This window comes from Gigantopelta aegis, chromosome 13, assembly GCF_016097555.1.
Source record: "Gigantopelta aegis isolate Gae_Host chromosome 13, Gae_host_genome, whole genome shotgun sequence".
Classification (NCBI taxonomy): Eukaryota; Metazoa; Mollusca; class Gastropoda; order Neomphalida; family Peltospiridae; genus Gigantopelta; species Gigantopelta aegis.
The window spans coordinates 10838616-10853689 of NC_054711.1; the positions used below are offsets into that span (position 1 = coordinate 10838616).

The window sequence follows — 15074 nt, forward strand, 5'->3', positions numbered from 1 at the left end:
TCAATGACACATTGATTGCATCTTTATAATATGGCACAGAGTAAACTATCAACACTGGTTAATTGGTCTATGAAGGCATAACTGTGTTTTGTTAAAAGCATATCTACAAAAGCTATTTAATGAAATCTATCTAGACCTTTACACGCAATAATAACCATTTTTAAATGCAGTGAGCAACTTGTTACAAATATATCCTTATGTCAATGTTTTAATTTGTTTGTTCTTTTATTTCTTTATTTCTTTTTATTTATTTCTAATCATTCTCTTTTTTTCAATTCTTGATTTCTTTTAATTATTTCATTTATTTATTTTAAATTACATTTGGGCATGATATTAAATGGTATAAATACTATATATAATAAAAAAAGAATATGATTTTTAGGTGATCCAACCTTTTTAAAAACATTTTAATAGTTAAAGTTTGATTTTATTTAACGACACCACTAGAGCATATTGATTTATTAATAATCGGCTATTGGATGTCAAACATTTGGTATTTTTAAAATTTAGTCTTAGAGAAAAACCCGCTACTTTTTTCCATTAGTTTCATCGTTTATATACACCATCCCACAGACAGGATAGCACATACCACGGCACATTCCAGTCGTGTTGCACTGGCTGGAACGATATTTTTTTAATAGTGTCTATATTTAGTACATTAGTACAATAATATTGCATACGGCGATGAATGTGCTGTTTCATCAAACATCCAAATTTAAGAATAATAAATTTGGGTTTAGAAATTGATTGTCCCCCTCCCTCCAAAAACGTTTTGTAAATTAAAACCAGCATAGATATTCCTACATATATGATATTTATGAATGTAAAAAAATCGATCATATCCAGCACTTGCCTCAAAAATAAGATTTTTGCGTTAAAAATGCCCTACAATTAAATTAGCGCCCTGCCCTATCAAAATAAATACGCTGAATATAGATACATGTAGATAGATAGATAGATAGATTCATATGCAGATTGCTTTCTGTTCCTCTGTACTACAGAGTGTGTTATACATTTATATACATCTATATCTCTATATTCATATGCAGATTACTTTTTGTCCCTCTGTACTACAGAGTGTTGTACGTTTATATACATCTATATCTATATATTCATATACAGATTACTTTTTGTCCCTCTGTACTACAGTGTGTTATACGTGTATATACATCTATATCTCTATATTCATATGCAGATTACTCTCTGTTCCTCTGTACTACAGAGTGTTATACATTTACATACATCTATATCTCTATATTCATATGCAGATTACTTTTTGTCCCTCTGTACTACAGTGTGTTATACGTGTATATACATCTATATCTCTATATTCATATGCAGATTACTTTTTGTCCCTCTGTACTACAGTGTGTTATACGTTTATATACATCTATATCTCTATATTCATATACAGATTACTTTTTGTCCCTCTGTACTACAGAGTGTGGTATACGTTTATATACATCTATATTTATATATTAATATGCAGATTACTTTTTGTCCCTCTGTATTACAGTGTGTTATACGTTTATATACATCTATATCTCTATATTCATATGCAGATTACTTTTTGTCCCTCTGTACTACAGTGTGTTATACGTTTATATACATCTATATCTATATATTCATATGCAGATTACTCTCTGTTCCTCTGTACTACAGTGTGTTATACGTTTATATACATCTATATCTATATATTCATATGCAGATTACTTTCTGTCCCTCTGTACTACAGAGTGGTATACGTTTATATACGTCTATATCTATATATTAATATGCAGATTACTTTCTGTCCCTCTGTACTACAGAGTGTGTTATACGGTTATATACGTCTATATCTATATATTCCTATGCAGATTACTTTTTGTCCCTCTGTACTACAGAGTGTGTTATACGTTTATATACATCTATATCTATATATTCCTATGCAGATTACTTTTTGCTCATCTGTACTACAGAGTGTGTTATACGGTTATATACATCTATATCTATATATTCATATACAGATTACTTTTTGCTCATCTGTACTACAGAGTGTGTTATACGTTTATATACATCTATATCTATATATTGATATGCAGATTACTTTTTGTCCCTCTGTACTACAGAGTGGTATACGGTTATATACGTCTATATCTATATATTGATATGCAGATTACTTTTTGTCCCTCTGTACTACAGAGTGGTATACGTTTATATACGTCTATATCTATATATTGATATGCAGATTACTTTTTGTCCCTCTGTACTACAGAGTGGTATACGTTTATATACGTCTATATCTATATATTGATATGCAGATTACTTTTTGTCCCTCTGTACTACAGAGTGGTATACGGTTATATACATCTATATCTATATATTAATATGCAGATTACTTTTTGTCCCTCTGTACTACAGAGTGTGTTATACATTTATATACATCTATATCTCTATATTCATATGCAGATTACTTTATCTATACGTGTATATACATCTATACAGACTCACAGAAAAACATAAACAACAACCAAATCATTTGAAGTGAGGAAGTGATATGATCAGAAAATTGCATCTTTTGATTACATCTAAACAGACTCCAAGAAGAAAAGATGGTGGAAAAGCCATTTGGAGTGAGGTGGTCAGAAAATTGTATCCTTTGATTACATGTAAACCGACTCAAAGAAGAAACGATGGGAAAGTAGACCAAACAGACATATGAAGTGAGGTGGTCAGAAAAGTGTATATCTTGATTGCATCTAAACATATTTGCAGACAGAAACAGACGAACAAAACCCAACCAAACAAAGTGAGGTCGTTAGAAACTTGCATCATTTGATTAAGTCATGCACGGTTTTGTAGCAACTATATCAGAATAAAATAACAATGTGTAGCTCACCAAATTTGCAGAATTATTAAAACATGTATATAAATAAAAACGTTTGCTGAAGATGCATACGTTAAATTTCCTTTTTGTACACTCTTCTATGAAAAATGCGATTCTATCTACACAGACTGATGGTAATTGCCGGTGTCTGAGGGTGAGGGTGGTTGGATGGGGGTTGCCTGATGCGCGTATGCTTTAGGATCATATCCCGAGAGAAATATGAACCAGGTTTCCTGTTGTAATTGAGTTAGATATTATTGAAGAGCCATTCATATTTTTAACTGAGCTGACCTGACTTCATTTAACACTCAGACCGTTTGAATTTGAGAATTGAGGATATTTAGATACATCAGTAATATAGTTATTAGAGTTAATACAATTATAATGATATTGTATACGTACAATAATGTGCATGAGGACAGAATATCAGCTAGAGATTATGAAAATTTAAAAACATAGAAATAGTTACAAGGACACCAACCGTTTCAGAGGTTTTTTTTTTTTTAAAGATTTGCAATTGTCTTTAACAATGGGACTTTTGCCTTCCTCAGCACTGATGCCATATCGTATTATATACATATGCAAATTAACTGAGCACCACCTGAATTGTATAACAGCGCAAAAGGCGATTAGTAGTAATTGACCGTGCCTACTGAGTTTAAGCCAAGTTCAAGTTCAAGTTCTTTATTTGCCTTGAGGTTTTGCTACTAATGGAAAATATCTCGGGTTTCCTTTCTACGAAGATATGCGCGAATTACCAAATGTTTGACATCCAATAGCCGATGACTCATAAACAATATTTCTGTAGTGGTGTCGTTAAACAAAAGAAACTTTACTTTAATAAGGTTGTAGTGCGTTCCCAAAGTTGCCAATACCATAGTTCGCTATTTTATCTGTTTTTGTGATAACGAGCTACAAGTTAATCGATATCTGTTTACCAGTAATTTGAAAATCATCAATGCATAAATGTTATTTTTATGATACAGTCATCATGTCTCAAATAATAAGAGTTCTAGTCTCTAATAGAAGAGTACAGTGTAAAATCAGGAATTTTTGTGATGAAATGCGGAAACTGGCGAAACGTTAAGAAATGTACAGATAAATGTTATAAATAAAACGAAAATAGTAGTCTTTAGAAATGGGGGTAAATTTAAAGATGACGAGAAATGGGATTATGAGAATCACCAGTTGGAGGTTGTAGACGAATTTAACTATCTTGGATTGTTACTCAGTTATAATGGTAAATTTAATCGGGCACAGAAAAGACAGGCAGAACAAGGACGTAAAGCACAATACTGGATCATGAACATTTGTAATAAGAACTATTTTAATATTTAAACGATGTTAGCGGTATTTGGTACCTATGTAAATAGTGTTCTTAATTATGGATCAGAAGTCTGAGGTTTTCACTCAGCACACGACATCGAGAAAGTGCATACACAATTTTGTAAACGTTTATTGGGTGTACATAACAGAACTTGTAATTACTTTGTTTATAGAGAATTGGGACGATTTCCACTAGCTATTATAAGAAAGCTGAGAATTTTTAAATATTGGATAAACCTTGGTAGTACCAGTAATTGCATTCTAAAAGCTGTGTACGAGGAAATGTATGAGTATGGAGATATTTGGCTAACGAATATTAAGCAGGAATTAGATACGCTTGGGCTAAGTTATATGTGGAAATCGACCCATACCCATATCTGTTTTTATTACATAATTAAAGAAAGAATATTTGATGTATTTAAACAAAAGTCCTACAGTTTAATAACAGCGTCGCCAAAAGGATCACTATATAAACACTTAATAAAGGAATATCAAGTACAAACAAATCTGACGAAACCAATTGATTCACGTAATATAAAAGAAATAACGAAAATGAGAATTTCTGCACACAGGCTAAATATTGAAGCTGGTAGGTACAAAACATATCGAGAGAACACAAAGAGTATGTACATTAAGTAATATTAATGAGATTGAGGATGAGTTTCATTTTATTCTTCAGTGTCCACGATACGAAACTTTAAGAAATAGATTTATTAAGGAATACTACTCCAAGAACCCCAGTGCTTTTAAACTAATACAGCTATTGTCAACTACAAGCAATAAGGAGATAAATAACCTTGGCAAATACTTACTACAGACGAACAAAATGAGGGATATGCTATTACTACAAACAATTTAATACATCTATATTTGTGTGACCCATATTGATGATTGTTTATATATAGATATAGATGGATTGTTTTTATCGGTATATGTGTATGCATTTATGTAAGTCATTCTCCACCACTGTTCCGCACTACTGTACCTAATATTGTATTTCATTGTTATAATGCTGATAAGTGGCAAAACGTAACGCAATAAAGAACTTGAACTTGACTTCGCCTAGTTTTTATTAAACTTCTCCCGTTTCTTCTGGGAAGGGTGAAGTGACTTCTCCAATTTTTTTAAATTCTAGATTAGGGCCTGAGTACCAGGGTCAACCAGGCAACTGAATAATACAGATGTACTCGAGTATTTACCCAACATAATAAACTAAATGTTATGACGTAGATTGACAGCTGTGGTACTGGGCTCCATTTCACAAACCAAATCTACGACTAAACCACAGTTCTTATTTCTGTTAACAATTCAACAAGTATAGTTCGAAGTACAGATCTTTCAATTTATTTTGTCCTTAAAATGCTCTATCGTCCGTAATTCAGTCTTCGGCAAATCCACTAGCTCTTGGTCCCGGCTACTGAATTTGCGGTCTGGGCTAGTGGAAATTATTAATTGTATTACTATAATACAGTGGACACTAGCCGAAGTTTCTGAGAGGACTAGTGATTTTCTCTCAAACGTTTGTCAAACACTGCGTAATGATGTAATTTTTGTCGTAAAAAAGATTCCAAACACATGACAGGTATAACTGCTAGTCGAACACGTAAACGTACGATGTTTCCTGAAAGTGGCTCCTATTGTACAGACGAGCAGAGTCATCTGTGCATAAACCAGAAAAACGAAAATTAAAAGTTTTGCTTAGCAACTCCACTAGAGGTTTTTTTAATTTATTAATCATCTACTATAGGATGTCAAACAGTTGTCTCATTCTGACATAATAGTCTTAGAGAGGAAACCAGCTGCATGTTTCCATTAGTAGCAAAGGATTCCACAGACAGGTTTGCACATACCGCGGCCTTTGCTATGCTACTCTTGGTGCACTGGTTGGAACGAGAACTACCCCGAACGGTGATCGATCCTAGACCGACCGCGCATCACGCTAGCGTTTACCGTTATTCAAAATGCAATTCTCCTTTATCATTCGCAGATTTTTAGTGTCTTGGTTGAACTTTATATTTACAAACTTCAGCAATTTGAAACCACGAAATATTTAATTCTACACTACCAGTATTTACTTACATAAATTGCTGTATTAGTTCTATATACAAAACCTAAAAAGGGCAGTTGAAATGAAAATAAATTAAATTATTTTTTTGTCGGGGGATGTACGCCCCCAGCACCACCTCTTGATCCGCACCTGATTATATGCCAGCGGTGTTTTGATTGCATCAGTGGAATACCATCGGGTCAGGCGATAACACTTGCTTTGGTTAGATGTACAAAAGACTGCCTAGGCATGTACGATATCAGATTAGAGTCGGTTTACCTCATTGAACGTCAACCGTTAAAAGAAAGAAGAAACACACACACACATGCACACACACACACACACACACACGCACACGCACACGCACACACACACACACACACACACACACACACACACACACACACACACACACACACACACAATCACCCCCAAACAAAAACAAAAAAAAAAAAAAAACTTCAACATCTTCCTAGCTGAGACATTTTGCGACCGTCTTCATAGAAATTTATTAGACCGTGCCCATCTTCCGTGTTTAATTTCTTAACGTACTGTGAGGTTGTGGTGTACTCCAGAAGTCAGTCACAAATATTTTGTAGACAAGGTTTTTAACATATAAGTGTGTAGCTAGGTATATAACGGAACATCGCTGTCAGAAACGTTTTGTTGTCCCCAGACCAACACACACACACACACACACACACACACACACACACACACACAGACACAGACGCGCGCGCGCACACACACACACACACACACACACACACACGTTATTACCAGCGTGTGTTTCTGTGTTACCAGCATCATATATTAGGAATAAAGAAATGTATTATGCAAACCTCTGTACTACAAAAAATATTAGATATCAATGAATCAATGAATCAATCAATGAATGTTTAACGGCAATAGATAGTACTGGTGTCCAGTAAGGAAAAATCATAAATGGGTGCCCGATAATCTAAATTAGGGGAGCAATTAATCAATCGACTTTTTGTTGGCTGTGAAACTGGGCGCATGAAAAGCTTTGGTTAGCTGTACGCCCCGAACACCACCTCTTGATCCGCGCCTGTTATCATTTTATGAAGGCACGGCACACACCCGTCCCCAACCTGATACCTGTGTCTGTCAAAAAGAGTGAGACACCTAATAGGGTAGACAGAAATAATTTTACTTTCAAACGGACATCGGTTTGTTTTACCAGCCGTAATGGATACAGTATGGAATGAATGAATGAATGAATGAATGTTTAACGACACCCCAGCACGAAAAATACATCGGCTATTGGGTGTCAAACTATGGTAATGCAAATAAATAAAGTGATGCTCAACATTATAAAAAACAAAAACAGGACACAAATACAAATACAAATTTCACAGTTTTACGGACACCGCCGTAATGGATACAGTAGGGGGGATACAGTATGGATACAGATGGATAATGAATACAGTAGAACGATTGTGTTAATGTTACTGAAAAATCTGTGTTACGAATCGTTTAATGGTAAATACGATACACACTATAACACTATATACACCTGTGGTACACATCGGCATGGGTTGGATTTCATCTGTAATCACACGAATGGACAGTGAAAAATACCCCCCTAACGCCACCTAGAAACAACAACAAAAACAAAATCAACAACAATCCTGCAATCTCCATTGAATGAAATATTTATTAAATGAAGTATTTTATTTAATAACTTTACCCTTTTCCTGAGTAGTATTTTAAATTAAAACTTGTCAGCAACACGGTTTTAAAATTCAAATTAGGTAACTTTGAACAATATGACATCCCAATGAAAATCATAACTACATGTAGTGTAAAAGTAGTTCCGTCCCAAAAAGCTGTATTTTGGTTAATAACCGAAAATATAGAAATTTATAAAGTCATCATATCTTGATATATATATATATATATAACCCAAACTGGCACAGGATAGAACTCAATGCGATATATACAACTGTGATGACATGCACGCATGAATCACTATAAAACAGGGATGTCAGGTGTTCGCGAAAAATGAGGATACCCTGCCCCACCGGTGGTATCCGTCATGAGCACAGGCTACAAAGTTCTGTTCTGGTAACGAGGCGGGAACGGTACGTAGCCCAGTGGTAAATCGCTCGGCTGATGCGCGGCTGTATCGATCTCCGTCATAGGGTCTAGTGGGCTATTTCTCGTTCCAGCCATTGCTTCACGATTGGTATAGTAAGGGCCGTGGTATGTGATATTCTGTCTGTGTAATATAAACATAGCCCTTATATAAAATGGCAAAATGTAGCGGGTGTCCTCTCTCAGACTATACGTCAACAAATTACAAAAGGTTTAACATCCAATCGCAGTTCATTACTAATCAATTTGTTCTAGTGGTGTTATAAAAAAACAAAAAAACTTTAACTTTCCCTAAGGTAAATCATACGTTGAAATCATACCTTGTCAGGCCTTAAGAACCACCTCCCCCGCCACACACACACACACACACACACACACACACACACACACTTGAGGCCCCAAACATTTACCTTTTTGTCCTACTACATAATATATATATATATGTATGTATGTATGTATGTATGTATGTATGTATGTACGTCTGTCTGTCTGTCTGTCTGTCTGTCTGTCTCTCTCTCTCTCTCTCTCTCTCTCTCTCTCTCTCTCTCTCTCCTCTCTCCCTCCCTCCGTCCGTCCGTCTCTCTCTCTCTCTCTCTCTCTCTCTCTCTCTCTCTCTCTCTCTCTCTCTCTCTCTCTCTCTCTCTCTCACTCAGCTATCTCTTTTTCTGTACACTAATCTGCTCTAATGGTGTCGTTAAACAAAACAAAACAAACTGTAAAGAAACTTTAACTCTATCTGGTTTATATGTTCACAGAAACGCTGCAAGTAACAGGTATAGGCACATATGCTAATGTTGTCGCCATCGTGATTTGGTTTGGTCGTGTACACCCTTGTGACGGAACATGCACTTAATTTTGTTTTCGCCTGTGGCGATATTAATTGTGTTAGAGGGCCGTGCGCAGTTCCAATTGCACTTAGCCCAGGTGGGCAACTTGTTACGTAATACCTCCGCTGCGCGACGGTGGACGAGCTGTTCCAATATACACCCAGCCCAGGTGTGGAGGCCATGTGGCCAGTAGTTACGTAATAACTCCGGTAGTGCTGTTTATGACCAAGGGATTGTTCGCGGAATGGCGACAGCCAGTCTGGGCGATCTAAGACAAATATGCCGGCGTGGTCCTGGTGGAAATCCACATGATAAGATTCGGTGCCGCGATGTGCCCCCAGGCGATATTCGATTTTATAATAAATAGCTAGGGTTTTAGAGATATCGTGGAGAAACATAGGAAGGCTTCCAGGGGGAACGTTGTCCGTCCGGACTGGTAATTATATATTATTTCTGCTCTGTTGTATAACCTTGATGTGAATGATGTGACTTTAAATATTTTAATACTGTATTATACCAATATTCTTTAGACAGTGTCTTCGGTCATCTGACGAAGTAAATCGTAGAATTACTGTTCTAACATTTATACGAGTATTTGGTAATATAAAGCTTAGCTAGTCATCCTAGAGGACCTAGGCAAACCGTAGGTTATTGTCTTTATTGCGATAGGTACCAGTATTAATTCTGTGTTACAAGGTTACTGAATGAGTAGTTAAGGGTTAATTAAAAATTAACCAGTTAGGAATAGAGTTGTAATTCCTTTATTAATTAAGTTCCCCTGGCAGCGTTTCTCAATTATCACACGTGTGGGTGTTGTGTCACGGTGAAGTGATTAGCATATTGTGTAAACTAGACACCTAGAGATTAACTAATTAAGTGATCAGTTCTGGGTTGTTATTATTTGTTGTTGTTAATTAACTACTGCGGCAGTACATTTGTCAGCGTAGGTTAATACAGATTCCAAAGTGTATTGTGTTTTTGTTGTGTTTTCTAGTGAACTAAACGTGCTATAAATACACACATTTACATATAGATCTTATCTCTGATCATACCTAGACGAGCCAAAGCGGGTATAACCGCCCGTTACAGAGAGATCTAATAGATATACAGTTAGGAGAGATATTTTGATAATCGTGTTTCATTCAGTTACGGGTATTATAGGATCCCCGTGACAACCCTCTACGAACAAGTGACCCCGAGGACGACATTTTTACTTCCTGGTCGGAGAAATGTCACAAAATGTCGAAGTGCTGGTCCTGTCTGCTTCTCGTGGCATCGTGGATTTATTTTAAAACACACTCAGTGTCAGGTAGGAACGTTTTTCTTTTAAAGTATTAAGCATTAGTTTAATCGTAATGAGGATAATAACTAAAGAGTGTGGATTTGGGGTTGAGATAATACGTACATGCATTCAGGTAGAGGCTTTAGCATGTAAATACACACGAATGCAAACACAGAAACACGACACAGTGTCATACACACACCAGTTATACATACACAAGCATAAACACCACGACACATACGAACACAATGACGCATACACACGCATAAATACACGAAAACCCCCACAACCACACATACAAACACGCATGCGCATACACAAACTCAGATAAACACACACATGTTCTCTCTCTCTCTCTCTCTCTCTCTCTCTCTCTCTCTCTCTCTCTCTCTCTCTCTCTCTCTCCTCTCTCTCTCTCTCTCTCTCTCTCTCTCTCTCTCTCTCACAAACTCACGCACACACACACACACGTGAATGTAAGTTTGGTTAACTGTAATAGTTTTATCTTTTCTTTCTTTATGACACTGAACAGTTTTTATAGTAATATTGGGTACTTTGATTGTCCACACACACGTTTTAAGTAATGCGAGTCCAGTGACCTGACTTTATCTGTTATATATATTTCTCTGTCGGATCTTTAAAGGGACATTCCTGAGTTTGCTGCACTTTTTAAGATGTTATCGACTAACAGAGACTTTTTAACGATTGTAATTACATATCAAATGTATTTTTCTGCATAAAATATTAGTGGCTGTATATTAAACGTGTGTCTGATCGTTCTAATATTTGTACTAGGTTAAATTTCATCTTATTTCCTAAAATATTGTTTTTTCGTACGTACGAAATTATTTGAAGACAAAATCCAGTTTAGGCTTCTTACAAATATTAAGACGATCAGAAACACATTGAATATACAGACACTAATATTCTAAACAAGAAAATGTATTTAATATGTAAGTTTAATCGTAGAAATATTTTATTAGTCGGAAACATCTTACAATGCAGCAAACTCAGGAATGTCCCTTTAAATATGTCGCGAATTGACTCGAGTTCGAGAAAGGGAAAGGAAATGAATATTTGTTTAACGACACCTCAGCACAGTTTTACGGCTATTGAGGTTATTTCGACACGTGGTCTTGTAATAATTATATTGTTGGCGTAATAATTATATTGTTGGCGTATACCTGTATCTCACATACCGTAAAGTTCAGATCGATTCAGAAAAGAGAAAAACAAAACAAAACAGTGAGAGAAAGAGGAAACACGTTGACGCAATATCATCAATATGGGCTTCTCTTATCAATAAAACTGCAAGCAGTAGTTAAGTTGGAAGCCATGAAGAATGAGCAATTCCATGCGTTTAATTTGAAAATCAGTCGGAAAATTCTAACTTCATTTAGCTATACAGCAAACATGCAGTAACACATATAAACAAACCACGAAGTTGCAACTAATGTTTTGGCGTATTAGTAATGAAACATGAAATCGTATTTTGACCATTACTATAGCAATACCGTAATCGTTGAGCAAAGGATCTAATATATAACAGTTCTCATCAACAGCACCGAACATAGCACAGCCTTTGATGTGCCAGCAGTGGTGGGGGTGGGGGACGCCCAACCCCCACATTAGCTCCAAATGCAATAGATATATTGCCTCTAATGGGGGAGTTCGAAAGACAGATCCTCTGTATAACAAACCTGGGCCCCATTCCACGAAGCGATCTTAGCCCTTAGATCACCGTAAATGTATAACTACTGTAGGCACTTAAGGTGATCTTAGCGCTAAGATCGCTTCGTGGAACGGGGCCCTGAACTTTCGGTGATCCTCTTTTCGAGCTATGATGGCAATATATATTTTAAAAGCCTTATGTTTTTTTAAATTACATTTAATTGCTATTCAAAAATAATTTTATGTAAAATAAATATGTTCGGGAGTTATGGCGGATTATAGGGTGTATACAACCAAATCAAATATCATAGACGACAATAGTAACACATGCGACTAAAACTCCTTCATGCAGCGCATCAACCAACACAGACACCATGCATATATATACACTATCAGCCATCACCGTTAAAGGTAATCGGAAAAAAGTGGGGGTTAAGCTGCTTATTTCAGGCATAACACGTAGCGTATATGACTACCCTAGTTCCGTATAAAAATATCATGCTATTAACACAGTGTAGTTTTCTTCTTTTAACACACATTAGGTGTCCTTTTTGTTGTTTTACCGGAATGTTAAATGAATAACAAAAGTTATAAGCTGGTGATGTAGGTTCTTAATTTCCTTTCCAACATGAAACATTGTTTAACAACGTGGTTATACATCTAATAAATATAGGTCTCAGCTCTTGGGTGTATGACACCAAGATCTCCCAATAGAGTTGACATTGCGACTAAGAACCCCAAGGGTACGAATAGCAAAGCTTCTCTCCTTGGGTCTCCCACTGGGTTTTCGCCACTTTTTATTTCGGGACTTTAAAATGTCTTACAATGCTAATACGGAAACCTGACGATAGAACAACCATACAAATGAGCCCCCCACTTTGAAAATCCGTCCTACGGGCCTGAAGGGAAACCACTAGGCTGTGTCAATATTTATATTCGTACGGAAATTAAATATTCAGAAGGGGTGCAAAGCAGCAGAGATGATTAACAATATCAAATGTTCAATTTACCGCCTAATGGCACCAGTCCCGGTGGGGGGGGGGGGGGGGGGGGTGCGTATCATCTGCTCTCACATACTTCCCCGCCTTTATTGGCATGGCGCCGACTCTGCAGTTGCAGTTGACAAAATTCGAAAGCCTGTCAACAAGGTGATAGAAATACCCTAACATTTCTTTTTTCTGAGAAATCTCTGTGGAATCTGACTTGAGGAATGCAGCATTTTTTAATTCCATTCGTGCGGCTTTGTTAATGTTTGCTAGGGATTCAGGAAATGTATTTCCAATATAACTTGATATAAATTCGGTGGTGAGTGGCCATGGGCATAATAATTTAAATATGTGGGTGGTGTTATAATTTGGAGGTGAGTGGCTCTAGAGCCCCTCATTTCGCGAGATCTGGGAGGTGAGGGTCGATCACAGGTTTGGTCGGCACATGTTTTCAGGTGTCATTACATATTGTGCAGTATGAATGACAGTGTGATAGGACCCATTATTGTTACCGAAAGGATCCCGTTCTTATCTGTGGTACCATGAAAAGAGTTTGCTTACCCTTATCAAAAGTAATATAGGCAGGTTAATAAATAGAAAGCGTGTGTAGCTACGACCGGTCTGTGGACATATTCTGATCTGTGGGACTCCGACATAATTTTTGTCACCCAAGGTACCGTGGAGACACCGAGGGCCCAATCCAATCGGGTTTCAGTACGTCTCCCGGATCCTGAAAAAAACAAAGTGGTATGTAGTTGCGGCCATATTATTCCAAAACAATTACAGTGTTTGTTTTCTATTGTTATTGTTTTTTATTTGATAATCTCTATCTTATCATTAAAATATACTTACGTTTGTTGAAACAATTCATAGTTTTCTTGATTGTTGTAATTTAGTTTTACTCTAATTGGTATGATTGTTAGCCCCTAATTAATTAAAGACGTTATTGCGTGAAAGGCAAGCGACTGAATACGCAGCTAAATATATGAAGTGCATTTGAATATGGTTTTAAATGTTAGACTGTGGCACTATTTTAGTAGGACCCCGTACGTTTCAATACAATGATAGTTGATATATTATTCTAATACAACTTTCATGATAAATCAGACGAGATATATACGCAGTCATGGATAACCAGGATTTTCCACGATGACAAAATTCTGAGAACGCGTTCAATATGTTGTCACTTAGCCTCATGTATTGTGTTTTCGTTAGTATCATTCCGTGACTTCCATTATATTTAAATGTCAATATAAATAATAATAGCAATAGATATAGTTAGCAACGAAACACTGTGATATTATCCCCTAAACACTTGTTCAAATTAAATTACAGAAATTTACTGGCTATTTGAAAAAACAACAACATTTTATCAAAACAAACACTCTCACATTTATCACCAATGGCAGAACTGATAGCCTCAACTGTGGGATAAAACGTTTAGTGCACCTCGAACTTTGACCCACTCAGATACTATTTGGTATACGTCTAGCTATAACTGTTAAGTGACTAAAAGCTGGGTATATAAGGCGGTATGGTGGAGATGTACCGCATGCATATGTTTGTATCCCGGTTCCCCACCCCGGCTACGCCAGTGATTCCAAACAAAATAAATTGATTTGTTTAGATCCTGAAACTAGTTAGAGGGCCCCAAGGAACACCACTATATGGTTTATATAGCTGTGTGTACTCTGCAAACACAAACCCGGAAAAAATACATTTATTGTCGCGACTGTATCCAGTTAGAATTCCAGTACGCGTCCGTAGGCCCAGTACATACCTCAGCTACAAGGTTGTTCACCTTTCTCGAATATCTGACGTCATCGCTGTTATGCCAGTGCTTCATGAGCGCATGTCAACACAACTGTGCTTATTCCAATGAGCTCTGTCCTGTGCTAGTTTGGATTTAGTAAACTAGTCTGGGAGTGGCAATCCGCTTTTATGGTGGTGC

General features: G+C 36.5%; 1 protein-coding gene across 1 annotated transcript in view; it reads left to right on the top strand.

The window, feature by feature from the left end:
• The first annotated feature begins 10291 nt into the window (after positions 1-10291).
• Positions 10292-15074, top strand: part of LOC121387782 (multiple epidermal growth factor-like domains protein 11) — a 30570-nt gene continuing 25787 nt past the window's right edge. Inside the window, exon 1 of the mRNA XM_041518990.1 lies at positions 10292-10493. Within this exon, the coding sequence (XP_041374924.1) occupies positions 10424-10493 (70 nt within the window). The 5' untranslated portion in view covers positions 10292-10423. The remainder of the gene's footprint in view (positions 10494-15074) is intronic.